The sequence below is a fragment of the Blastomyces dermatitidis genome (genome assembly GCF_000003525.1).
Source record: "Blastomyces dermatitidis ER-3 genomic scaffold supercont1.2, whole genome shotgun sequence".
NCBI classification, from domain to species: domain Eukaryota; kingdom Fungi; phylum Ascomycota; class Eurotiomycetes; order Onygenales; family Ajellomycetaceae; genus Blastomyces; species Blastomyces dermatitidis.
The window spans coordinates 30,850-58,488 of record NW_025544775.1 but is presented as its reverse complement, the minus strand read 5'-3'; the positions used below and the strand labels follow the sequence as shown (position 1 = coordinate 58,488).

At 40.4% G+C, this 27,639-nt stretch overlaps 7 protein-coding genes across 9 annotated transcripts; 3 read left to right on the top strand and 4 right to left on the bottom strand.

The window, feature by feature from the left end:
- Positions 1-1,877: 1,877 nt before the first annotated feature.
- On the top strand, positions 1,878-2,884 carry BDCG_16351 (uncharacterized protein; the record flags this gene model as incomplete). Its single annotated transcript, XM_045425597.1, has 3 exons — positions 1,878-1,980; positions 2,028-2,347; positions 2,408-2,884. 3 exons carry the CDS (start codon positions 1,878-1,880, stop codon positions 2,882-2,884), a joined length of 900 nt encoding a protein of 299 aa, XP_045279567.1.
- A 3,962-nt stretch (positions 2,885-6,846) lies between these two features.
- On the top strand, positions 6,847-7,332 carry BDCG_01378 (uncharacterized protein; the record flags this gene model as incomplete). The annotated part of the gene is made up of 1 exon (XM_045416879.1): positions 6,847-7,332. One exon carries the CDS (start codon positions 6,847-6,849, stop codon positions 7,330-7,332), a length of 486 nt encoding a protein of 161 aa, XP_045273844.1.
- A 1,816-nt stretch (positions 7,333-9,148) lies between these two features.
- On the bottom strand, positions 9,149-12,285 carry BDCG_01377. 3 transcript variants are annotated; one of them, XM_045416877.1, is made up of 2 exons: positions 11,531-12,269; positions 9,149-11,442 (listed from the first exon to the last, which is right to left on the bottom strand). In XM_045416877.1, exon 2 carries the CDS (start codon positions 11,420-11,422, stop codon positions 9,842-9,844), a length of 1,581 nt encoding a protein of 526 aa, XP_045279565.1. In that variant the 5' UTR covers positions 11,423-11,442; positions 11,531-12,269; the 3' UTR covers positions 9,149-9,841. The 3 variants fall into 3 exon arrangements, with proteins under 3 accessions (XP_045279565.1, XP_045279564.1, XP_045279566.1); XM_045416876.1 differs by having other exon boundaries at positions 9,192-11,442; positions 11,550-12,285; XM_045416878.1 differs by having other exon boundaries at positions 9,487-11,442; positions 11,527-12,284.
- Positions 12,286-12,338: 53 nt separating this feature from the next.
- BDCG_01376 (uncharacterized protein) lies at positions 12,339-13,383 on the bottom strand. Its single transcript, XM_045416875.1, has 3 exons — positions 13,089-13,383; positions 12,930-12,989; positions 12,339-12,869 (listed from the first exon to the last, which is right to left on the bottom strand). The coding sequence occupies exons 1-3, from the start codon at positions 13,315-13,317 to the stop codon at positions 12,712-12,714; spliced, it is 447 nt and encodes a 148-aa protein (XP_045273843.1). The 5' UTR covers positions 13,318-13,383; the 3' UTR covers positions 12,339-12,711.
- Positions 12,426-18,081, top strand: BDCG_01375 (shugoshin C terminal domain-containing protein). Its single transcript, XM_045416874.1, has 5 exons — positions 12,426-13,815; positions 13,882-14,320; positions 14,383-14,894; positions 14,951-16,832; positions 16,924-18,081. Exons 1-4 carry the CDS (start codon positions 13,767-13,769, stop codon positions 16,063-16,065), a joined length of 2,115 nt encoding a protein of 704 aa, XP_045273842.1. The 5' UTR covers positions 12,426-13,766; the 3' UTR covers positions 16,066-16,832; positions 16,924-18,081.
- On the bottom strand, positions 13,630-18,081 carry BDCG_01374 (uncharacterized protein). Its single transcript, XM_045416873.1, has 2 exons — positions 17,571-18,081; positions 13,630-17,286 (listed from the first exon to the last, which is right to left on the bottom strand). The coding sequence occupies exons 1-2, from the start codon at positions 17,824-17,826 to the stop codon at positions 16,907-16,909; spliced, it is 636 nt and encodes a 211-aa protein (XP_045273841.1). The 5' UTR covers positions 17,827-18,081; the 3' UTR covers positions 13,630-16,906.
- Positions 18,082-24,236: 6,155 nt separating this feature from the next.
- On the bottom strand, positions 24,237-24,503 carry BDCG_16350 (uncharacterized protein; the record flags this gene model as incomplete). The annotated part of the gene is made up of 1 exon (XM_045425596.1): positions 24,237-24,503. A coding segment is annotated over one exon (267 nt), but the record flags the coding sequence as incomplete, so codon positions are not given.
- Between the last annotated feature and the right edge of the window lie 3,136 nt (positions 24,504-27,639).

Sequence of the window (27,639 nt, the reverse complement as noted above, 5' to 3'; positions counted from 1 at the left end):
CCTTATGCCGTGCGGGCTGCGCTTCAACCTTCTGATTTTTCTTATTCCTGTGTTGTAGCTGATGTAGAGGCCCCCCGCTAAGCTATATCGGTAGTAGGCAGACAGTGCCCGGTTGTTGGTGCTAGTCCCAAGCGTGGTTTCGGGGGGAGGGGGTGGTCAGGCTGCTCTTTTTTAATAAATTATGCAGCTTTAGGTATCATACCTTGTATCCCGGATTTATTAATTTATTTGCAAAGGTTGGGTATGGTATCCAGGTGTTACTACTACTGCGTATTTATTATTTATATGTCCTCCGTATTGCTGGGATTATAAAACTGCAGAGCGAGCAATTGAGAGAGATATAATATCCCTGTTGAGGTTTTATGCAGGGGATCAAGGCAACCATCTGATGGTTGATTGGTTGAGAGGTTAAAGCTTTCTGGAAGAGAGCAATGAGAGAATTTATTGGAAACTTTTCCCCCTTCATAAAAGAGGAAAAAATGTCCACAGTTAACATTCCTGGCACGGCAAGCTTGATGACGCTTCATCAAACAGCACTCAGCGCTCAGGAACAAAGCTGAAGCCTGAAGTCTGAGAGTCAGGCAGAAAGAAGACAGGGGACAGCGGACAGCGGACAGCGGACAGCGAACAGGGACAAGGTATGTTTGCTGAGAGGCCTGTGAGCCTGTGAACTTCCAAGGTTGAGAGGCCTGGGAGCTTGAAACGAGTGTGTGCGTCGTTTCAGCAGCCAATGAGACGATTTGCGCAATGCTTGCCTGGCTGTCTCTCCCGCTCTTGTTCGCACCGTACCGTACCGCAGGAGCCGAGCGGTGCTGAGCCTGTCGTGGATCATGGATATTGATGGAAGGGAGTACAGTACTGATGCGCTGGAACCAGCGAGCCGGAGAGTAAAAAAGGGAGTGAGTGGTTCGAGGTGGATGAGACCCACTATACACACGCACCCAACGACACTCGTGGCTTCTTTCCACACGTCCATAGGTAGGTTAGACACGGGAATACTCCATAGAGAGGAGAGTGGTGTAACTAGTTGGTCATAATTAAGTTAATTCCCTCATGCGCATGCGTTTTTTGCCATCACTTTGCATCATGCTTTTTGATTAAGATTTTCTATTTCCTGCGCACGGTGTGTGTGTGTGTGTGTGTGTGTGTGTGGTGGGTATTTCAGCTCCGACACTGATACCCAGCAGCCCAGGTGGTGTGTTGGCAGCAGCTGACAGGCTTAACCAACGAGTGCGTGGAGGAGAGAAGCGAGTGGAGACGCAAACACACGCACACATGCAATCCATACACACACACTCTCTCTCTCTCTCTACAGACGGTATTTTTTGCTTTCCCATGCCTCAGCACTCGCATGTCGAAATCATTATTGGCCTCTCAGAACCTTCCAAGGTTCTTTTCTAGCTCGCAATAATAATAATGTTGATCGGGAGGATTCCAATTCTCCATTTCCCTTTCTTAACCACAAGGTCTGGCTTTGCTTTCTTTCCAAAAAAAAGTAGTTAGAGATAACTAATCACACGGATGACTCAGCAAGGATGAAGGCTAGGTACAGCTGAGCCGCTTCCTTATTATATATTTGCAGCCTCTCGCGATTCTTCTTGCAGTAACATACAACAAAGCAATGGCCCCTGTACATCCCCCGCATCGCCATCAGTCATCCATTGAGGGCATCATCAATTTTTCCCCTCCTCAACCCTTCACACCGGGTCAACGCGTCCGGGCTCAGCGCAGATTTTACGATATTATTCACCATTTCAGAGCTGTGGATAACAGCAGAAGGTATGGATACAGCCCGCGCTTTACTCCTTCGCTATACATATGAATATTCGCGATCTGAGTTATCGCGAGATACCTTTCTACGTTCTTTCTTCCAATCTATGAAGGTAGACGCTGAAGAGAACAATATCGACTTCGATGATGAGGATGGCACAAACTTGGCCGCTTTTGCAGACTTTATGATAGATAATTTCTTTCTGCCACGTCTGTCCCATTATTAATCCCTGTCGTGTCTGCTAACCTTTTTATAGTCAAAGCATCTAGCCACCACACTCCACAGCCCTCCCCTGCACACCTTTCAGTAATTCAAAATGTACAAGGAAGACGTGAATTTACTGGAACACCAGACCGAATATCAGTACTTCGAGGTTCTTGCCTCATCCGTGACCATCATCGTTGCGTGATCTCTCGCAAATTTGATCCGCAAGAAGCAATAGTTCGTCTGACAGAATATGGCTGTGATGCCCAAGATGATGAAGCGAACCCACTCCAGGGACAGTTATCTATGATTTTAGAAGTGGCCCATATACTTCCACATCCCCTGACACAGACAAATGCAGATTCCCAATTAGTAAGCTATCTTGTCAAAGAGAATTCTTCTTTTGACTAACTGGCTAATTGACATGGTTAGGATTATTCCAAGAAAGCTGCTCTCATGATTCTTCATATGTTTGACAGTGACGTCTCACACCTAGTTGATGGCATCGATATTGATCAGCCATTTAATGCTATGAGTCTTACTCATGATCTCCATGCCCTTTTCAGCAACTTTAAAGTTTTCTTTGAACCTGTTCCGGGCCAGGAGCACACCTATCAAATTGATACTTTCCTTCCTCCAGGAATCTTACAAGATATCCCTGTCACTTGCACACTCTATCTCACAGATAATCAATCAATAGACCCCCCTTCATCTCGGCTCCTTGCACTACACTGCGCCATTGCTCATATTCTTCACCTCTCTGGGGCAGGAGAATATATTGACAGTATCCTCCGGGATATGGAGACGGGTATACAAGGGGATGGGTCCACAGAACTGGGCCATATAGTAAAGTTGAGACTGAGTGGTTGGCTTGGTGCTTCCCGTGGCCAATCACTATCCCATATTTAGGTACCATGTTGTGGCCCTAGGGACGGCCGAGTCCCGTGAGGCCGGCAAACTTGAAATAAGCGGGGAGTCCTAAAACAACAAAGTAGGTAAGGCAAGAGTTTGTGCGTTAGATAGCCCACCGAAGACGCGACATTGACTACTTCTCTGGTAGTGTTTTCTTACAGATTTTACTTCAACTTCAACACCTTCTCTTCCATTCTCAAGTGTATCGGCGATAAAAATGTTCTTCCACATGAGCGTTTCTTTGATATGTTTAACAAATTGCCCCCCACCCGAGTGCCCAACCTCGCAACTCAGCCAGGCGGCGTCGTTCGATCCCGAAATGCAACCACCTAGGATGCCCTAAACACATACTTGGGAAGCACGACAAAGGCAAAGGCAGAACAAGAGATGGGAGAGCGATATCGGGGGGCGTTCTTCGGTCAGGACGAGTGACTGGAAGACCTTGGGAGACAAGAAGCAGATGTTAAAATGACCGTGGGCCGGTGCTGGCTGATGAGCTGCACTCGATCGATAGATACCAGCTGGTAGCATATAATCAACCTGGTACGCACGGACATGCCCACCCAGTACCGCTGCTAATGGACTTCGGGACCCCCGTTTCTCAAACGGCGCTCCAACCTGCACATCATTTCCCCCAACTTGGTCAACCTAAAAAACCGATTCTGTTGTCCTCCACTGTAGAAAGCTCGCTTCGTTGAGAAGTCCGAATCAAAGTCGGGCCGAACAATTTCCTGCGGGCTGTGCCCTAGGTAGCGTAGTAGATCCACGTGACATAAATAAGGCAGGTGATAAGTCGCCAGCCCAATCAGGACTCAGGGCTGCCCGATGTGATGCCCCGCCATGGAACTAGGTCTAGCGGCCACATACTAGTTAATAGTGGAGATCGGCCGTGTACAAGCGTCAAATTAGGCGTCATCGTAACTCCGTAATAATGAAAGGAAGAATTAGTAGCGCCGCTCATCCCCCAGACGCCCCGCCGTTCATATGAGTTCCCCCCCCCTCCCCTTCCCCCGCCCCACTGATTATTGGCACATTTGGTTCCCCCTTTCCCCTCTTTTTGTTCATTGGTGTTCAAGCCTACTTATGTACTTATACATACTCCGACTACTTGGCTTAGCTGTGGCTGTGGCTAGGTTAGTTCTGCTACGCTACAGCGTAAGTGGTAGTTCTAGCGAGTAGCGCGGCTACTGCGTAATGCCGTGCCATACCCTCCCGTCTCGTCTGTGGTTGTTGGCTGTTTCGTTGCTGGAGAACGGGGGGAGTTGAAGTATGTATGTATGTATGTATGTATGTATGTATGTATGTATAGGAAAGACAAAAGATGGTGAGAGTTGAAATAAAAAAGACACAGAAGCTTGGTAGGGTAGATATAATGTTGTTGAAGGTCCTGTCTTTTGATCTCGACTCTTTGGCGGTAGATTGATAAGGTTTAGGGTAGACAGAGCCCTGGGCGCTCTGAGCAAGCATTTGACACTGATGAGAAGGTCATGGAACCAACCAATAAATAATAGATTAGACAGAGCTGGCACACTTGCTATTCTATGTGTAATAATGGAGTATGGGGATGGATAGAGAAGAAAGAGAAAGGGGAGAGGGGGACGGACCATCATCGACATGATCACTTTGCCTGACTAACTACGGAGTAACCATCCAGCGATGGAGAAGAATATGATAAATTGCTTGTGGGGTTGGGGTAGTCTACTCGTACACCACTTACACTTATTACTCTGTACACATGCTTTGCTTGTATTATGTTCACTAGTCCAGAGCAGGGAAAGTTATAGATGCTGCCTTTTTTGAAACAAGCAGCATGGATGGGGTGGGTGAGGGGGGAGGGCATGTTTGAGACAGGGGACAGACAGAGTTGCAAAAAAAAAAAAAAAAAAAGAAGAGAAAAAAGAGCCCCCTGTCCCTGGGGACAAACCTTGGAAGAAGTTCGCTCGATCTATTCAGGGGTTAAAAGTGTACGGAGGAAGTATGGATGGTTTGGGCCCTGATCATTCATTATCCTTTTTTCATACCCTTCGACCGTGGGAACATTCTTTTTTTACATCAGTCCGGACGGGGTAGCTTCAAGAGGATATTCCTTGTTTTTGGCCATGTGCTCTCTCTAGCTTGGCATCGTGTCTTTGCATCGTGTCTTTGCATCTTTCTAGGTTCCCGCTCATTGTTCGCATAAAAACAACATCGACAAACCGTGACAAAAAAAAAAAAAAAAAAAAAAAAAAAAAAAGTTCACTTAAACCTATATAAAATTTCAAACGATCAGAAGATTTTTTCACTAGCGCTGTCTGAGCCCAACAACTCAGTCCTGACACAGCCCAAGCACCAAGCAGCAGCAGCAGCAGCCGCCAAGGAGCGGAGAAACCCCGGCCCTCTCTCCCCCAATAATAGATAACTACAGAGTAAGTACGGAGTATGTATGGTGGTTAGGCTCGCCCTGATCCTGACAAGGGTCCACGCCCAGCCCACCCGCCCGCCAAACATGCTGGCTGGGGTTCAAGTGGTCAAATTGGCGAGCAGCTTGGCCAGCTTGGCCTGCTTGGCCTGCTTGGCCTGCTTAGGGGGGACTGGGGAGGGGGACGAGAATGCCCCGGCGAGACGCACGTCATCATCGTCATTAATATTAGTCTTACGAGTGAGTTACAGACGGGCGGGCCGGGGAGGAGATTTTCTTTTGGTTGTTTTTTGTTTTGTTTTTTTTGTTTTTTTTTCCTTTTTCTTTTTCTTTTTATTTTTTTATTTTTTATTTTTCTTTTTTGACGACCAACAGCCCCACCGAGTTGTCTGGCGCTGTATGGCTGTATGGGCTGTATGGCTGTTATGTGTGGCTGGGTGTGGGCTTGTGACTGGCTCAGGCTGGCCGAGAAGTGGAGACCAGAGGGGGTTGTTTATTACCACTACGGAGTTACTGCAGCAGCACACAACAGACAGGACTTGTGCATGGTTGGCGAGGATGATAGATACATAATACGATGATAATACGGCCTGGATCAGCCGCCAGGGTTTTTCTTTCTTTTTTTTTTTTTTCTTTTTGCCTGCAGCTAGTTGGCTAGCGTCAGCTCCCCTTCTTATTTACAAATGAAAAATACGCAGAACCCTTGTTCGCTTGTTCCCTTGTCCCTTGGCCCTTGCCCGCTTTGGGTGCCTGCCTGTTTGTGTCTGTCTGTCTGTGAATATATTATTATTAGTTATATGTATGGAGTCGTTGCTATTAAGTTCCTTTTTTTTAAAAAAAAAATATATATATATTAAAATTCTTTCTTTTTTTCACTGACACATAGTTGTTGTTGAGTGGTTATATATGGTCTGTCTGTGTGCTTGTTCTGAGCAGTCTTAAATCCATGCCACACCCCTTCTCTTTGTCTTGACTATTTTATTTATTCTTCATTCTTCTTCTTCTTTAATGATCACTCCATATAACTCTGCTTCTACTCTGTACTCTCCTTATATCTCTATCTATCCTTCTTTCTACTCCCTTCTTCCCGTCGGTTTCCAGCTTCCCTCGACTGCTCGCTCTCCTCTTCCTGGTCTCCTCTCCCGGTTCTTGCCGCCTTCTGCCCTCCCAACACGGTCCCACTCCGCCCCGCCGCAACCAGAGATCCCTTCGTTGCACCTTAAAACCAAACAAAACCTTCGACCAGCATCCGTGCATCACATCATCCATCTCTCCTCAATCATCATCGTCATCTTCCCGGCCCGTGACTCACGCCATCAGCCCTTTAAATCACGTTCTTCCGTCGTGTCTGTCCTTCGAATCTAATACCTACCACCTGAACCTGCTATTCGAAACGTCTTATCACATCTCCCTCTCTCTCTCTCTCCATATATATTTATACATATATATATATATATATATATATATATATACCAGCATACAACAAACTCTAGCCATAGTGAACGAACAAAAGTAGCCTGCCTCTGGCTCGCAATTCGACGCTTCACTGCAACATCTCACAATGGCAACTGCCTGGTCACTAGACTTCTGTCTGGTCTGCGATAGACAGACGCTGGGAGGGGCATACTGCTCCCAGGCTTGTCGATTAGCAGAGATGGACGGCTGTGCCACCACAGCGGCGGATTCAGAACCTTCGTCCCCCACCACCACTACACCAGTAGCGAGTCCCTGGACCGCTCAAGGATATCAACATCAACATCAACATCAACAGCCATCAGCTCTATATCTCGGTCCCGCCATTGACTTCAGCGGTTACAAGTTCCCCGGTTCTTCTTCTTCTTCTTCTTCTTCTTCTTCGACTCCATCCATGCCATCTGCTTCCCGACAACGTCTCTCGCCCTCCTCCTCACAAACCTCCCTCTCCTCCCTCCACAGCGTCTCCTCGAATTCCTCCTCCCTGTCCGGTCAAGCGAGAAGTGAATTGGAAAACTACTCTGGTAGTTTCGACAAAGTCCGAGACTGGAAACGACGACGAACAGCTTCGTGATGGTTCCTTACCATACGGAGCAACAATTACGACCCAACCCAACCCTCCCCTCCCCTCTCTCTGTTACAAGAACGGCATTACTTTCGAACCAATGTCGTTTAACTCGATTATACATGACCACTTTTCCCTTTTCCTAAAAAATATACATTATATATATATATGCCACCACCACATCTACGAACTTTCTGGGTCTGCGGAGTCAAAAAAACCTTTGAGGGGTGTCGGTTGAGCATGAAAACACTACCACGAAACCAAAACTTGGATGGAAACTCTTTTCTCTGCGTCGGAAGCATATTTTGCAGCATTTTGAACTGGCGTTTTTTTTTTTTCGCTATTATTTACCCACCAAAACAAAGAGTGACAAAACTATATATACCCCACAAAGCGAACAACCTAAAAAAAAAGCGTCCATGAAAATATATTCGAGAGTGATTGAGGGAAGGAAAGGGAAACAAGAAGAAACCACCGAAGACTTTGCCTTTCCATCCGACATCTCTGCACTTGAACAAAAATATATTTAAAAAAAGAAGAAGAAAGAAAGAAAGAAACATCCCAATATGACTCTTTTCCACTCATGCTACACACAGCTGAACATACATTATGCACATGTCTCCTTTCCTTTTGTTCCTTTTTTATCAGCTTCCTCTTAACTTTCTTTTCTTGCCTTGTCTTTTTATACATCACTATACTATACTATCCTATCCTATCCTATCCTCTCTTCTTTGCATCCTATTTCCTTTTTCCCTTTTCCTATTTTTTTAACTTGACGTTTGAAAAGATCAAAAATATCATTCGCATTGTTTTTTTTTTTTTTTTTTTTTTTTTTTTTTTTTTTTTTTTTTTTTTTTTTTTTTTTTCCATTTTCATACATCACATCACATCGCGCGGGTTGGGCACACAGACGCATACACACAAAAGAAGGTTTTGACAGAAATGAATAGAAGAAGCCAAGAGAAAAATGAGAAATCACATTATTTCATATATATATTAAGTGTTCATCAACTGATGAAACAGACATAGTGATACAATGCTATAAAACAGATGGAATGAAAATGAATGAGTTTTACATACACTAATTAATCATGTTAAGCTCATCTCACTGCAATGATACTATCACTACGATATTAATATTAAGCGTCAAAAAATTCATCATTATTTAATATTATATATCTCTCTATAATATACAAATTATTTTACATATACTCACTCAGTTAAAAGCTGTAAAATCTGTTATAGATTGAAATATGTGATCAATCTGAGTCATGCCGGCCTCGTTACGTCATCAAGGGGGATTGCTCGTATGTTGTTAGAAACCTACGTTTTTTCTACCGGGCCACAAACTACGTCCCCGTCCAGTCCGGTCCAGTCCGAGACGAGTACGCCATATATATATATATATAAAAGAAAAAAAGAAAACCCCATTGCAAGGAAATCTGGCGCGGGTGTCGCGGATGTGAGTGAGTACATGACATGTACTGTACATTATTACATACATGCAATAATATAATAGCCGGGTTTATGCAGGTACCGTAGGGGAAGGGGATGTAAGGAAGGAAGTTATGTAAGGCTGTCTGGTAACTATGAATTGAATTTTGAGTTGATATAACAGTGTATATTCTCCGCCGTGGGGGGGAAAGGAAAGGGTTGGTTATTATTTTATCTATGTAATTAAATTATTGTGCCCCATGCCATGCCATTATTGCCATGCACATTACTCTCACTATGGTATGGTATGTTATGGAGGAGTTACGACTTATTGCGAGTCTCAGATTTCTATTTTATTTTATTTTATTTTATTTTTTACTTTAGTTTACTTTTCGCTTTATTTACTTTTTTATGCCAGTTGCGCCACGCGTTCCCCGCCCACCACCTCCTCCCCGCGCCGGAAAAAAAATTAATTTTTTTTTTTTTTATCATACCCATCACACGGACAACCACAACCATCATCGAGCAAAGAGAAGAGATTCCATCCATCCCGGCAGTGACGCATGACGTATGTGGCTTCCAATGATCTGATCGGACCCGCTAACTGAACTAACTTACTTGCTTCCTGGCGAGATGACAGGCGAGAGGCGAAAAAAATAGACAAAAAATCTCGACACATTGGGCTGAGGGATCGTATGATCGAGTATGATCGAGTCCGGGCCGATGATAGTTTTACAAGCCGTCTAGCAGATAAATAAATAGATAATTGTTGTTGCCAAGTGCAGAAAACTATAATGCAAAAAAAAAAAAAAAAAAAAAAGAAAAGAAAAAAAAGAAAAAAAAAAGAAAAACAAAAAAGAAAAAAGAAAAAGAAAAAAATAAATAAAAAATCACGTAGAATGCAAAACACAGAACACGGAAAGGTATCCGGAAAACAGCAGCAGCAGCAGTAGTCATAAATAAAAGCAATACCCCTACTCCCAGTTATCTCCTCTCCTGCGCCCAAAACTCCTATTGGAAACTCCGTATCTCAATCCATCTATCAATACCCCAATCTCCGAATCCCCGAATCAATCAACCCTTCTCATCCCATTGCCAAATCCGTCTGACTCTTCCTAGCCAGCTTCAGCTTCAACTTCTGTTTCTCCGCCCACTCGCGGCTAGCCAACCGACCCCGCTCCGCCGCTTCAGTCCGGGCTCGCTTCGCTGCCTCCTCCTTCTCTCGCCGCTCGCGGTCCCGTTCGATTTCGTGGATCCGATCTCGCGCAAATATCTCTTTCCCACGCGACCTTTGCACGGATAGTGTGCCATCTATCATTTTCTGGGTCGAGGTCGAGGTGGTAGTAGTGGTTGGGGTGGTTAGGTTGTTGTTGTTATTGTTGTTGGAAGATGAAGATACTGGCGAGGTCTCGCTGGGGTTGGGGTTGTCTTGGTCCCTGGGGGGTGGTCTGTTGGAGTCTAAATCTTTGTGTCTAGTGTTGAGCTTCGCAAGGCGTGCTGGGGTAGCCGGGGTGTCCGTTGTGTCTGGTTGTGTGTGACTGGACGCGGCGTTCCTTGTCACAGCACTGCGCAAGGAGCTGGTTCTGGTAGACGCCAGCGCACTGGACCTCCGTGACTGAAGTGATGCGGACCTTCTGGGGTTTTTAGCTAGGGTGTTTATGTTTTGTTGCGCTTCCTCTGCATTGAGCGTCGCGCGACTCCGGCTTGCAACTGTTTCCTTCACAGGCAAGGACGGTGTAGAGTAGTTTCGCAACGCCCTCGCCTTAAACTCTCGCCTTCGCTGTAGCTCTTCCTCTTCCCGCTTCAGGCGCTCTTCACGTTGCGCTTTCTGGCGCCTTGATATGGCCTCCCCTGGCAATTCAAATGTTGGGCGTGTGGGCGGTTTGGTAGATTTAGATGGTGTAAATCCAGGTTTTAATATACTATTGATGGCGGTGGAATTGGGGCGGGCCTTAGTTGTCCGAGATGTCAGTGTTGGCATGGTATCCGAAGATAAGTTGGGATGGCTGCTTTTCCTGGATATGGTTGCACGAATAGGACCTGGTCTAGAATCGGTTGATGCTGAACGGGCGGGTTTGCTGACAGGCCGATCAGAGTTCTTCGTTGAAAGCGCGGCAGCGACGGATGATTGCCTAGTTTTCATAGACAGTGAAGGACGTTGAGAGAGCTTTGCTTCTCTAGGTCGCGACCTCTGTTCATCCTCGCTGCGTTGGTGCTGGATTGCTGCATTGGGCTTCTTGGAAGCTATGCTTGTATTGTTTTTTCGTGACGAACGGATTCCATCAGCTGGAGTGCCTGCTCTCAGAGGAGAGTCGAGCCCGTGCTCTTCCACGACAGGCAGGGCCTGTCCAATCTGTTCAAGGGCATCTTCAAGGGCATCTATGGCATCCAAGGGGTCTACGATATCCTGGTAATTTCTAGCTTGAGCATGAGACGTGGATGACACGGATCGTGTCTCAGGATTGGCCCATTTGTCATTGCTGTTTGATTTGAAAGCTGGACGTATAGATTGCAGGAAGGAATCTTCGTCTTCGTCAGCTAATTCCTCCTTTACCGGACTTTTATGCAATTCCGGATCGAATCGTGGAGTCTGGGTAATCTGCGATGGAACTAGCTGTAGAGGCTGCGATTTAGGGGAAACTTGTTCCTCTATGACCTGGGACATTGGATCTGGGGTTATTATATCTGTTGAAGACATATGTTAGTATGTTTAATCTAACATCCCCAATCGTCAAAGAAACCAAAAACATAAGAAAGGGACATAGGAACCAACAAAACTCAAGTTTACCCGCCTTTTTGTCCTCGTTGACTATCCACCGTGCGGTTGTTACCAGTCCGAGTAGGCGGGGTTTGCTCGCCGTGTCTATCAACGTCACCCAACAATGTATTCCCAAATACCTTTATCCCAAGTTCTTCCGGGTTTATTAGGTCCCTTATACTTCGAGATCTTTTTAACTGTATACCTGTTACTCTTCTTGTCGGGTTATTTCTGGTAATCTCCTCTTTTTCCCGTTTTGACTTTGAAGCGATCGAAATGTTCTCAGGCGAGATTTGAGTATGGTCGTGGTTACCAGTTGTTTCTTCAAGAGCTCTCCGTGTACTGGGAAATGTTGATGTACTATTCGAAGCTTCAATTAACGACGTATGGGGTGGATTTATAGGGTCCTTTATATCATGAGTGTTGTTGCGGCGCGAGACAGCGCGTGTGACGCGAGGCATTATAGAGCTAGATTGTATTCTGGAAGGGTTGAGCTAGATCGGTGAAGGACAGATCTAGGATTAGGACCAATTCACGGTGTATATCTCCCAGTCGCGATTGTGTTTGATTGATCTAGTAAGGCGTGTGTGTTGGACAGTGGATCAGCCCGTTTGTGTAACCCGCAATCACTGATTAACAAGAGGTTACGCAAATAATTCCCGTAGCTTTTATGTCAATTGAAGGTTGGCTATGAGGAGACAGGACGACTTGTGGAAGGAGATTCAATGTGTGTTGGAGATTTCAACAGGATTAGGGGGAGTTGGTTGCGGGCTTGGGTTGTTGTTGATACGGCAACCGCGGTTAGTGTGGCGCGGCGGTGTATGCGACCCGCACTAGCGCAAAGTTTAAATAAAGGTATCTCGTTCTCGAACTCAGCTAGGAGGACTGAAACCACCCCCCGCCTTATGATATTTATGTGACAGAGGCCGCGGGGGGATAAATAGCCATGATTGTCTTAAGTCGCACTATTTTTTCATTGCTTATCGCGGACTTCCGCAGCGGTATTCCGTTTGCACAGAATAGATATGGAAAACCTTTTCAATTGCCCTGGCTACCTTATACCAATTTACCTCTTCATTTTAAATTATGTCTATCTAGATCAAACGCCTATATATGACCTGTGTATGCCGAAAGAACAGGAAATATTGTACAAGGGTATAAAAATGCAAGTCATCACTGTATTTCATCAACTGTACTCATGCTTTGGCTGGGTGATCCTCTCCTGTTGTTCGCGATGTGCCCGACTGCTCAGCGGGGATCCGAACCAGTGTCGAGGGCAGCGGGGGCGTGTTTTGTTCGTCTTTCTCGGTTTCCTTCGCATCGTGATCGCGTTCACTTGCAGCTGCTACCTTGGCTAAATATCCACAATTGGCCTCTGCATATTCTGTATCAATGTATGTTTGAGTGGACTCACTGGATGCCATGCTGATTGCACTAAGGACATTGCCCCAATTTGCCATAACGCATGCGACAGCTAATCGACATCAGATGGTTAGCGCTTTTGCATGTGCCAAAAAGCTTTCAGCATTCAAGAGGCGAATTGGTTTGAAAACCATGTATGCGTGGAACCAACCTTCAGTCCCGTCCTTCAGGGTACTCAACTTCTCCTCCAATGCCTCCATTTGCGAGGCCAACGCGCCGCTCACATCGCGGAGTTGTCTAAGGTTTTCAAGTTCGAGTCTTTTGGACGCTATTCGGGCTGCGAGAGGCGACGATTGCTGGGAGGAAAGAGGGTGTATGGAAGACTGTCGAAGAGAGGAGGAAGTCCCCGTGGAGGAGAACACTGCTGTTGGCCTGGACATCGTCTATAGCATGCATGCTATTTAGAAACAATGTCACCAGACCGGTGTGCTGCAACTAGATAATAAAATCAATGGAATGACGTTTGGAAGAACGACGCGATAAAGGATAAGCGATATCAGCACGTGACCATATGCCAGGCACGTGTTTTAGCTTCAACGCTCGTCGGAGCAACCAAGCTAACCGCTTCCGGTCAAATGTCAACAAAGCGGGCTCCTTGTTGTTTTGTGCCATCGCAACAACCGTCGGAAATCTATCCAACATTTTTCCAACGACCTCTAGCTACATAGAAGTCGAAACCAACGACAGGACTCTGGGAGAAGAACTTCACAAAGCTTATTATTATCTGTTTAACTAACAAGACCTTATAATTAATGTCCCAACCATCTTCCTGTTCCACCCCTGTCATACCAGTTTTGACTCGACGATTGACCCTTTGTAGCTTGCCGCTATGGCGAGGTTGAATGATATCCCCGTTGCTGCGGAATCAGTCGAATCTTGTATGCTGAATTTCCTAGGTTAATGTGCACCCAGAGAGCCTCTGCTAACTTGGGATCCTTTGCTAGTAAAACGTCGGTTCATACGGCAAAATCGCGAAATTGCGCGTGCGAACTCTATGCAATCTCTCCGTATACGCACTCTAGAATCCGAAGTCTCTCGCCTTCTTACGGAAAATGCTTCCCTTCGTGAGGAGGTCATCGCTACAAATCAAGAACTTGAAAAGTTCAAGCATGATGGACAATTGGGTTGTGAAATCGATAACCTAAAATCGAAACTGGATGCAAAGCTGGCTGAATTTGGAAGCTTGATTGCAGACTTGGGCTCATTACCTCAGAGAAGAGGTCTGGCTGGGAAGTCACGGCAAAGATCCATTGGTGGAGAATTCCAAATTTCTCCGGAAGCGGCTCGTCGGAGATCTCTAATGAAGGCTGCTCGACAGGTGACGGATGAGGGTCGGCTTCCCGCTATTGTGGAAGACAAATTTTACCCCAGATTAACGCTAGAGTAAGGATTTACTATGTTATTGACACTTTCTTTTGGTATGGTTATGCTAATACAATGTGCAGAAATGAGGATTTTGCCGATCTAGCAGGCAGTGAGGGAGGAGAAAACGATTCGCCTGAGATAATTTCCACGCCAGTTCTAACAATCCCGAACACGGTGGACTCCTCCGCAGATGAAGAGCCTGCAATGATTTTTGGAGCCAACGAAAATATAATTCAGCCCTCACCGTCCATTTCGAACTTGGGGGCAAGGAGAAGGAAGAGGGATAGTTCGTTGCTAAATCGTACGCCCCGGAGCAAAGCAATGGAAAGCAAGGAGCAAGAATTTGTGCCGATACATATTTCAAAATCTGGATCCAAACGCAAGCTTAGTGTACGGGATGACGACGAAGACTTGATGTCACAAGACTTAAATGACCATGACGATTTCCAATACACTCGATTAGCCGGGTTATCTACCTATACCTCAAGAAATCCCGACGTAGAGCCTGAAGGGACACCAACAAAAGTCAACGCGGACAAGGCAGAAAGCCAGCGAGTGGAAAGAACTACTGTTCGGCCTGCCCTAGGGCCTAGTATGTACCATCTCTGCCCTCTGTTTCTAGAATTTGACTAATGCGTTGATTCATAGAAAGTACAAATATCAAGCAAAGATCCTCCTCGCCTACCAAAAAGAATCCAGGCGCTGGGGGTTGGGAAAAGGAGATCCCAAAGCCTAACCCTAAACCACCAAAGAATAGAAGCCACAATGCCATTGACAAATCAATGCGAACAGTTCACGTTCCTACTACTGAGCAAACGAAACAGGGCGTTGTGGATATTGATCTAGCGCAGGAACGGGGCCCTGTCGAGGAAAACAGGGACACTGAACAGGCTTCAACATACACTTTGGAAACTCTTCGAGAAGCCAGAGATACGCCACCCTTACCCACGGCTGGGACGACCCGTCCACCCCGCAGATCCCGAGGTTCTATAAGCTACGCGGAGCCAAATCTTAGGGATAAAATGCGGCGACCTACCAAGGAACTTGTAGATGCTGTTAGCGGTGATGTTCGCTTCAGACGATCCTCGAAGTCTCATCTCGACATGGCCAAGGCAAGGTGCAGTGAAGAAAGCAGCCATAATTTCGACGTATCTTCAATGGCCTATAATGACTCATGCGCGACTTCTCTAGAAGGGAAAGATCAAAATTTGATGACGGAGTTGCCCTCTAATGTCACGGCCGACAGGAAACGCCGGACACTCTCCATAACTAAATTCGATTTTGTAACTGTTCCAGCAACGGGCCAGTCGACGTCAAGTGTGGCTATATCAACTCTTATGGCAGGAAGTAAAAGGCGAAGTCATCGAGAAAGAGACACTGCTGAAAGCTCCGTCGACTATGAACAAGGTGTTGGTGCTGGTAATGGTTCCACTCGTTCTTCTCGAAGACACTCCTCCAATCCGACTACAGGTGGAACAAACTCAAGGTCACGTAGAAGCAAAAGTTCTGCTCTCCTTGCAAAGGAAAACGCCGTGAATGTCCAGGCTGTCTTGGAATCGGCAAGGCTCAATGTGAATAGCAAACTGGGTAACGATTACCACCAGCATGCTTCTTCCTCTTCGATCTCTTCGTCCAATCCAAGAGCCACAAAGGTCGTTTCGGAATTCGACTATGACGCTTTTCTTGAAGCGCAGGAAGACGCGTCTGAGGTTAGGAGGGTGCAGCGACTGGCCACATCGAGGCGGCGGAGTATGATGTTGTGAAGCGTACTGTTACATGACGATTATATAGGATTCCTTTTTGATTTCTTCTCTATTTGGGGAAGGGGAAGGCAGTTCGGGGACGGGCCTTTTTCTGTTGGTTTTTGTTCCTATAGAGTTTATAATACCCATTACAGCCAGCCTTGTACTGTTCATTTTGTTAATTGAATCTTTTTAAGTATTTCTCCCCCTTTTCCTTCGCCTTTTTCATGAGCACCTCTCCCTTGAAAGTTGGAAGGGGAGGTCAAGGCAAAAATGGAAAAGTAGGTGAATCCCGATAAGAAATTGTTTGTCGGGAACGAGCACGCAAGAACCATCCAACGTGTCATTATGCCAGAGGAAAAAGAAAGAGAATCATTGACGAGTTCTGCCTTTCATCAGACTGGCATAGATATTGGTATTTTCAACAGACTCTATGTATTACCTATGTGCTGTGTCATGCGCTTGCGCCTTGGTAACACCAAGGAAGGTCTTTTTCTATGAACAAAAACCTCAAAGACGAATGGAAAGGGCGGGGAGACGAGGAGATATTTGCTCCCAGTCAAAATCGCAAAAACGCCATTTTCCCAATGCTTGTTGCTTGTATGCCTGCATGTGCGCGTGATCGCCCGCCCAAAATATCCTCAACGCATATCGTAATTCATTCCGGAAAAAGAATAAAGAGATGTGAAAGCCCAGACGGATCCACTGGTCAATCGTGGTGGGGCGGATAAGAAGAATATGTGACTGGTCGGTGGATAGGAGGCTATTTATTAATCTATCTTCTTAGAGTATAACCCCCCCCCCCCACCCCAAATCCTTATCGCTTAGCTCTCTGGCCCTCCCTTCAGTTGGCGGCCATTATTCATTCTTTTTTCTTAGAGCTACTCTTCGGCATGCGCTCATACGCATTTGGTCGTGGGCGACGACGCTGACGATGTATCCGTATCCGCCTGCGCTTGCTCGCATCACCACTACCGCTATCGCAACAGCTGTCGCTGCCGCTTCCTCCATCGCCGTCGTCACCTCCTTTCTGTTCTGCAGGCCCGTCGTGCTGAGAGTTGCTGTGATTATGGCACTTGTACCGGTGACGATGCATGCGGTTAGCAGGAACACGGCCGTTGGCCATTCTGGCTTCGCCGGTGTCGACGTCGCTGTCACTGTCGCTGGAGTCTGAAGAGGAGTCTGACGAGGATTCGGAGCTGCTTTCGCCTACGGGGCGGGCTTTGTGGAAGATGCAGCAGACTTGATAGAGAAGTTAGCGACTTGTTTGGCTGGGTTCAACAACAAGGGGAGGGAAGCTAGGGATTGAAACGATGGGCGTGTGGGTTATGCAGGGAAATTCATTTGTAGAGAGGCAAAGAACTAGAGTGGATAGAAGATATGCGGTTGGAAAATAGCTCGAAGAATAGAAAATCCGTCCGTTCTTAAGGGCTTGTTTTCCTCTTGTAAAAAAAAAAAAGAAAGAAAGAAAATGGCGCCGTTTGCAACACGGGGAAAGCGAACAATTGTGATTTTATTTTACATACCCTTTGAACTCTTCCTCCCCAGCTCCTCATTGTCAACCACATCCTCCGCCCAGCGTATACCCCTCCTACTAGCCTGACCCGTCCCCGTCTCCGATTCTGTTTCCACCTCCGTGTTCGCCTCAGCCCTTAACCTCAGCCGACCTGTTATCCGACCCTGTTGGTGTCGGACTGTCGTCTCCACCTGCGCCATTGTGCCGGGGCTATTGGTTCCTCCAGTCTGGAGTCTTTGTGTCATTGCGCCTCTGTCCCTGGACATTGTGTGGCCCCCGATTTCTTCAGTGACTCCTTTGCGATTTGCCTCCTACTTGAGAGGGGCGAACAAGTGTTAGATTGGTGATTGGAGAAGGTTGGGAGAGCGGGCGCGTGAATCGGGATGCGAAGGGGTTTAGTTATGGCACGCTATGCTTTGGAGATGGGGTATTATCTCGTAATATGTCAACAAGTTGGTGACGCCCAATGACATAAGGAAAGCAAGCGCGGTTCGGTTCTTGTTGGCCGGATGCCCTAAATGTTGGTGATTACTACATCTACCCTAATCACGTGCCACCCAACTTATATAGTTTCACCTTAGGTAGATTACATATATATAACAATGTTATCCTCTAACAGGTTATAAGGCCCTCTTTTTTTATAACTGCTGATAACACATCAACTACATCTTCACATATTATTAAATATATCTAGATGTCTCTTTGAATCTATAATTAATTTGAGATTCAGTAAAATAACAGATTTAATAAAGAAATACATATCAGTGTAAAGAAAATAAAATCTAAAAGTACTGAAAGTGTAATAAGAAATAGTAAATAACTTTAATAAAGATTTTACAGATCTGATTATCTCATATATTATCAGAATGTTAAATTAAGAGAATGATCTCTGTAATTCAACTTCTTTCAGTGAAATGAATTATATGAAAATGAAAATACTGAGACTTTAACAGAAAATTAAATAAATGAAAACTAGTAAAGTGAGTAAGACTCTGACTGATACTGATAACACTGTCAGTACAGATCTGATACAGTTTCTATAGAAATAAGAAAGACTATCTACTCTAATGAAAGTTTTGAAAGAATTTCAGAATCAGATTAAATATATTAGAAAATCAGTTACTCTTACAGACTCTGAGAACTATTCAATATAAAAGAAAGAAATCTTACTCATTACAAAGTAGTTTCATACAATTGATATTATTAATAAGAAGTAAATTAACTCTATGAAGAATAGAAGCACTAATATGCATTAATTTTGAGAAGAATATAATATATAGCTATATAACTATATATAATCTATAATTACTTCACAGACAAAGTTTTATTTTATAGTATTAAAGAAATCTGAGCTATCTGTCTACACTCTGTAAAAGATTATAGAGAAGAATTTTATTAAACAGTCTATTATTAGAAGAATAAGACTGTATAAAGAAATTATAACTCTGTTTACTAAGACTAAGAACTCTAATCAGATCTTTATTAAACACTTAATTACTATATAAACTGAATATATATATTTAGAGTTTAAGACTAAGAACTACATATTTTTTAACTGTCTGCTTACTGAAGTGAGTGAGATATAAGTATCATTTATTAGAAACTGAATAAATTAAATTAATAAGAATAATAGTCAGTCTCTTAAAACTGACTTTATAAGTCTTTATTAAGATATTCTGCTACATCTCTCTGCAATGAAAGAAGTTCTGAAGAATGTGATAATAAATATAACTGATAATATAAAAAACAACAATAAGAGTACAGATTTCAAATCAGAATATAGAGAAAGTATACTGAGAATCTACTATCACTGTGACAGAGTTAATCATATTTAGAATAACTGCTGAAAGAAATATCTGAAGAAATATTCTATCAATCTCAATACTCTCAGAAAGAATAAGAATAACAATAATAGTAATACTGAAACTGATTCTATTCACAGTGTTATAAAATAAATATTCTGCTTAAGAAATAAGATTTCTTCAGATAATAACTTAATAAAAGATACTTGAATATTGAACTCTGAATCAGATACTTATACTACATCTTATAGAGATCTTATTATAAGAGAAAAGAAGAATGTTAAAATATTATTGATAATAATTGTGACAGGCTGCGCCCGATCAATCATATAGACTATTCCGTTACACTTCACAGATTCCAACTGCTTCATTCTTGAACGCGTACGCTCCGATCCGCGGCCATTCTTGATCACCGATCCTCGGCCGCCACGAACGCGTACGCTCCGATTCTCGGCCATTCTCGATCGCCGATCCTCGGCCACCACGAACATATATAGATTCTTCCACCCCGAAGCTCCACTGTGTACACCTAGACTGGCCGCCGGGATCATGAATTTCACGTTTGATCCCATTTGGTCTGATTCCATACATTTCTTGGCATGAATCTCACTGGGACTAATCATTAAATAAACATGTAAAGTGACTATATATCAGATCTTAAAATGAAATCATGATTTGAAAAAAATGAGAAAGTGATCTCATTTGATCTCATTTAGTCTCATTCTTAGTATAAAGTTACTATTTTTAGACATTTTAAGGTTTTTTTTAGACTATTTTTAATTTTTTAAAAAGTAATGCTTTTTAATAATGCTTAAATAAGATTTAAAGTCATTTAAAGTAATAAAAATAATTTAAATTGAGAAGTGAAAATCATAGTCTCATTTGAAAAATGTGATAAGAGTAGACAGTAAGTCTCACTGAGACAGTATGAAACTACTATCTAATATTAGAACTGTGTAATAAGATCTGTTGAATTGACAATAAGACTATCAAAAATTCTGGTTCTGATCTCAGACACAGTCACACGGTCAGTCTATGTACATTATTATATATGTGTATAAATATTCACTTCAATTACTAATTCTCACACTTTCTCTTTCTTTTCCTTCTCTAATGTTTTTATCTTTATTATATAAGATCTATATATTATACTGATCTATTTAGTGTAGATCTCTTATATTATAAAAATATTCATCATCTTCTTATTAGAAATGATTATTCATATATCATCTTCTTATTAGAAATAATTATTCATTGAGAGATATTTAAATGTGTAACAATGTGTAAGAAATAGAGAAATAGTTAAATAGTTAAGTGAACACTAAGTTCTTAGATAGAAGCTTGCTTATCAGTCACTCTGACTCTGTAATAAGATTTTATAAAGAGAGTAAGATTTTATAAGAGAATATCAGTAAAAGATCTGAGAGTTCTGACACTCAGATATATAAGAATATAATTACACTTCTTCAGATTTCACAGATATTATATATCTGATAAAATGATATAATCATGTCTAATAATAATATAAAAGAACTCTTAAGTGTGAGTATAGAGATAATATTACAGTGACTCTGAGTAATGTTGAAATTATAACAGTAATAGATAGCAGACATGTATACAAGTTCTAGACTGATCACTGAGACTATGAATTTCACATTTGATTTCATTTGGTCTGATCTCATACATTTCTTGGCGTGAATCCTGCTGGGACTGACTATCAAAAAATCATGCAAAGTGACTATATATCAGATTTTAAAATAAGATCATGACATGAAAAAAATGAGAAAGTGATCTCATTTAATTTCATTTAGTCTCATTCTTAGCATGAAGTTACTATTTTTAGACATTTTAAGGTTTTTTTAGACTATTTTTAATTTTTTAAAAAATAACACTTTTTGATAATACTTAAATGAGATTTAAAGTCATTTAAAGCAATAAAAATAATTTAAATTGAGAAGTGAAAATCATGGTCTCATTTGAAAAATGTGACAAGAGTAGACAGTAAGTTTCACTGAAACAGTATGAGACTACTATCTAATGTTAAAACCGTGTAATGGGATCAGTCAAATTGATAATGAGACTATCAAAAAATCTGGTCCTGGTCTCAGACACGGTCACACGGTCAGTCTACATACAACTTAATAACTTCAATATAAAGAGATTCAATAATTAACTCATACAATTTCAATATCTACAGAATCAAATATAAAAGCACTGAAAGAATGCTTAGATACTCTTATATATTTCAATACTTTTAATCTCACTCTCTACTTATTATGAAGAATGAAAATACTTGTAAAACTGAGTGTAGATAAAGATGTCATCAGTTTATTAACTAATCAAGATTAATATATCAATGAGTGATTAAAGAATTGTATAAAATAGAAGTTTCATTCATGAATAAAAGTATGTGAATCAGTATTGTGAACATCTGATAATATCATGAAATATCTTGATATTCTGTTTCAAGACACTGCTATGTAATAGAAAGTATTAGATTAATTACAGAGTACTTAACAGAGAAATACTTCTCTTATAACATTCATTCCTGACTTCAACACTAAGATTCTAGAAACAGGTGATCAATCTTGAGAGAATTGAATGAGAATTAACATGCTTAAGAAGACATTGACTTTTAAACTCTTACAGACTCTTGTAAGTGTAGATGAAGATCAGACTTATGAAGACTTCTACATACAGCTCTGAATATTGAATAACTGTCTTATCAAGCTCAAGAGTATACAGAACAGTGATAGAAGATATTACATCTCAGCTACTTATATACTCATACTGAAGAGAAGTAACAGTAATAATGCAGATGCTATGAACTGAATAGATTCAAATATCTATACATAAGCAAGAGTTTTCACTATTTGAACAGGCTTTCAAGTTTCTGAGATTACTTCTGAAGAAGTTACTGATCAATGTTAATATAAAGTGTGTATTAACTGTAATTAATTAGAATATATTGCTTTCAACTGCTGATTGATCTATATATCTTCACACTTAAGAGAAAGATCAGTGTCTGTCTGCATTAATCATATTATAGTGAAGAAAGATTCAAAAGATAACTATAAGAATACTCTGATGAAACAGGAAAAAGATTAGCTTCTATTCAAATTTATAAATAGAAGCTTGAAGAGATTGAACAATAACAATTTAAAGAGAAAATGATAATGAATATAATTCTTATATTTACTGTGATTGATAATATGTATAATATGAAAGTCATGATAAACAGTGATCTATGTTACTATACAATGATAAACTCTTCAGTTGTAAGATATTATAATCTTCAGTGTATCTTCTTATCAAAACTATGACTTCTTGCAGAATTTAATAGTTCAAAAGATATTTATATCTGTTACATGATAAAGCTGACTATAGATGTAAGAGAACATCAATATGAAGATGTCTATACATATAAAGTTAATAATCTTGATTACAATCTTATGTTAGAACTTGTCTGACTATCTGAATAAGATATCTTATTGAATACTTGAAATAGAAGCTTAATATTCTCTAACAATAATAGAATTTACAAAGATGATATTCACAAGATTATGAATCTCACACAGATCTCTGTTAATATGTATGAAATACTCTGAAAAAAAAGTCACTGATAGCAGAATTATATAACAATCTATTCTATCAGTCTGATCAATATTAAAAAGACTCTAGAAAAGTTATTCTGTGTTACAATAATAGATTCTTATACAAAACTTTCTCAATAATATTATGAATATCTAGATATCTTCTGATAAGATAATATTATAAATATACTTCTCTTATAAGATTCTGAAGTAAATCACAGTATCAAGTTAGAGAAGAAGAATGATAAGAACTCTGAACTGTTATAAGATTCTCTTTACAACATATTCTGAGATGAACTTCTTCTTCTTTGAAAGACACTCAATAATTTATTGAATAAAGAATTTATATATATTAGTAATTCTTTCATCACAGCTTCTATTCTCTTTATAAAGAAATCAGATAAAGAACTCTGATTCTGTGTGAACTATTAAGAACTGAATAGAATAACAAAGAAAGATCACTATCTGTGAGAGAGATTGAACATGATTGATTGTTATTGTTATCTAACTAGTAGCTAGTGAAAGCTAAATATATGTGTGTGAGTCACGTGAGTTAGAGCTTGTGTAGTAGCTTCAACACCTCTTCATGCTATACAGGCCAGTTAACTCACGCAGTCAAAAGCATTCAAATTATTCAAATATGCAATAAAAATTAATTACAAAATGTAGAGTCTAGTTTTCTCATAAGAACTAGCTTCATACATGAAAAAACATAAAAAACATGCAAGAAAAAAACACTTAAATTCATTTTTTCTGTATCTGTATTACCCCCTCAGTCATCTGAACACTGCGGGGTCTCACTTCTCATATTTTTATCATTTTATTGTTATTGTTATCGTGGTTATCATATAGGCACACTTGGTGGCCTGATTATCATGAGTTATTGTGATTATTATATAGACACACTCAGTGGTCTGATTATCATGAGTTATCATGATTATTATATAGGCACTCAGTGGCCTGGTTATTGTGAGTTATCATGATTATCATATAGGCACTCAGTGGCCTGATTATCATGAGTTATTATGGTTATCATATAGACACACTCAGTGACCTGATTATCATGAGTTATCATGGTTATCATATAGGCACACTCAGTGACCTGGTTATCATGAGTTATCATCTTTATCCTGGGTTATCATATGAGCATTCAACAGCCCGGGTATCATGATTATCATTTTAGTAGACATGCTCAACAGTGATGTATGTAGATGCTGAGCTTTCATTATTATTCTTTATTCTATTCTTTCAATCAACAGAATGCTTTTCAGAGTGTGTGAATCAGCAGTAAGACTCTTTATGATCATTCTGCTTGCAGTGAGTGCACTTCTTATTATTCTTCTTATTATTCTTATTCTTCTTAATAGTGTCTTTGACATTCTTTGTGTCATCTCTGGCATTTTTATCATTCAACAGCAGGTGGAGTAGTATATCTCTGCAGAGATCAAGAAAATCATCTTCTAGTAATGTGATATTATCATTCTTTACTGCATAGTTCATACAATCTCTGATAAAGGTTGACCACTTCTTGATAAGACTGTTGAGAAGCTTGTCAAAGAATATGAAGTTGAGAATATTAGTATATTCAAGATGAATATACTCAATGTGAATTGTAAGTAAATATTCTATGAACAAGTAGTTAAAGTCATTATAGATAGCAGTTGCACTGATATCATTAAATTTCTTAAACAGGCAGACTCTGCAGATTTTCATCTGTTCTGAAAAGAATACTGCTATGATGTTTCATAGAGCAGCAGAACTCAGAGAATCTTGAGATATAGTAAAAAGAGATTTGACTTCAATAGAAATAGAAGACTATACAAAATTATATAGTCAGAAGTTGTGTTTCTCTCAGAATTGTTTCATATTCTTAGAGACATTCTTCAAGAATTTTGTAATTGCATTCAGAAGATCTTCTGTGTGAGATTACTTGATAATAAGCAGAATCTCTTTCTTTCAAATGAGATAATCAGATATTGATTTGAGAAGACCTGGTTTTTGAAGATATTTAATGTGTTCATGAAATTCTTGGAGGACTCTGCTCAGTGCAGAAGTATTATCTTGATTTTGAAAATAAGCAGCAAGATCAGAGCTTAGATCATTGTCATCATTGACAGTAGCTATAGCAGTAGAATTGCTAGAAGCTCTTATCTAGTGTAGTTCTTCATTTATCTGAGTAATACATTGCCTCAAGACAGTAGCTTCATCAGTCATATTGTCATTATCTTGATTATTGTTATTGTGTGGTGGTTTTCTCGCGGTTATTGAGGTTGAAAAGAATTCAGATGCAGTAGTTTGATTCTCTGAAGTTTCTTCATAATTGATTGATCTTGTATTGACAGACATTTGATATGAGGTATTTGAATGAAAGAAGCAGCTATTTGAAAAGCTTATTATATGATTATTGTATAGTTATAATGCTTTGTAGAAGTGCAAGAGCTTCATAACCTGTGAGAGAGATTGAACATGATTGATTATTATTGTTATCTAACTAGTAGCTAGTGAAAGCTAAATATATGTGTGTGAGTCACGTGGGTTAGAGCTTGTGTAGTAGCTTCAACACTATCTACTATCTTTTATCAATGAAACTCTAGCTTATATTGAACAAGCTCAATGATTTATAAAACTAAATATTATCACTGTATTTTATAAGATTCATATCACTGAAGAAGATGAGTAGCTTACAGCATTCTGAACATAATATAATCTTTTCAAATGAATAGTTACTCTCTTCAGACTGACTAATATTGTGATTCAAAGATTGCTTGAGTCAGCGTATGATTACAGGCGTACGCCGGCTTCTTATATATCATACGCTAAATTAATTAGTGGCCGCTATGGCCTCTTTACACTTGTAAGCAAGTTCAGAAGTGGCTGTGTTATTATTCAACAGTTGTACATTCTTCTGAATCACATTCTTCTTCATCAGATTCAGTCACACTTATATGACTATGTTATACACTCTAGCTTCATGCAGATTAGCTCATCACTAGCATTTCACAATTATATAACTTATTTCTGATTCAGCTAGCATTCTGTGTACACTCTCACAAAGAAACTTTCACTATATTACACTTCTCATTCACTAACTTTTCTCATTCTTCAATCATCTTCTTCATCATTATCATCATTAAATGTCATTATTATCTCATTTCTACTTCTTCTTCTATTCAACTCTTTCTATCTATTCATCTATTATATTGTACATGTTTCTGGCAATAGCTCTTCATTCTTATAACAAGTGTCATTATAGTGCTCATACTGAGCAGTTCATTAGCAGTAAGTATAATACATTGTGAAATGTGATCAGAACTTGTTTATCTTCTAATAATTATCAGAATGTATTATTATGAATGACATATCTTCTTTATCTTCTTATATACTCTTGACTGTTTTTCTTCTCAGCAGATTTCTGATTGTGTTTTCTGACATAATTTTATATAAATGCAGATGCTGATATGTTTGTTTTTATTCATGTAGAATCTTTATATATTGACAGATCTGTGTCTGTTAATAATAGTGAACTCAATGTTGAATCATTGATTAAGAACTTGAAGAACATGATAATGAAGAAATTGTCTGTATTATATATAACTGAGTCTTCTGTGTCTCTCTCTGCTCTCTCTGTTTCTTTCTCTGCTGCTCTCTCTTAATCTTCTACACCTGCTTCTGCGTCTGATTCTCCCGCTCTTACTATCTCTGTTCTTATGACTCTCACTTCTGCTACTTCTACTCTCTCTGATTTTACTGTCTCTGCTTTCATTATCAGCTCTTTCTGTTTCAAGAAGATATTGCATAGACTTAATAAATCATATTTATCAGTGTGTACATTTCTGTCTTTCTTGCTGACTTCTAGAATAATTTATTATATAAAGACTGTGTATAATATAATTATCTGAAGCTCAGTTGCAGATGTTAATTATTACATTTATTTTAAATATTCATAATAAAGTAATTATTCATTTATATCAGAGAATTATCTCTCTTCTTAACAGTGTTAAAATTGTAAGTCTTTTTCTTTTCATCTTTTCTTTCTAACACTGATTTTTCTGTTCTTAGAGAAAATTATTATAAGTTTTACTGTGTATGAAGTTATGATGTTCACAGATATCAAGAAACTTTTTACAATTATTAAATTCAATATTACAGATATATCTACTCTAATGAATATCTTTAGAATAATTGACCTGTATTAATCTATTCTTTGATATTTATTATCTGACTTTGTGATACAGATAAAGAATATCTGTGTTTTCAGAAATGAAAATGTGAATATTATACTCTTTTACACTTACAGATATGAGACTTGTATATCTTGTCTGAGATGTTATTGTGAGAATAAGCTGTTTACATACTATGTTCTACTTTCTGTATTCTCTCATATCTCTCTCTCTCTTTCTGAGAAGTCTTGTGTGTGTTGTAATTATATGTATAACTCTAAGATCAGCAGGTATTCATTTAGTAACTGTTTTCATCTCTGATTTTGGAGTTTTTATACACTAATAATGATTCTTAGTTACTTCAGTGTCAGAGATCATTTTAATCAAAGATGATAACACTGTTGAGACTACTCTCTCTCATTTTCAAGCTTCTTCTGTCACTTTCTCTTCCTTCTCTGCAGAGAAGATTGTGTGTATATCAGATTATAAGTATTCAGCTCTGAGTGACTTCTGCTGTTATTTAT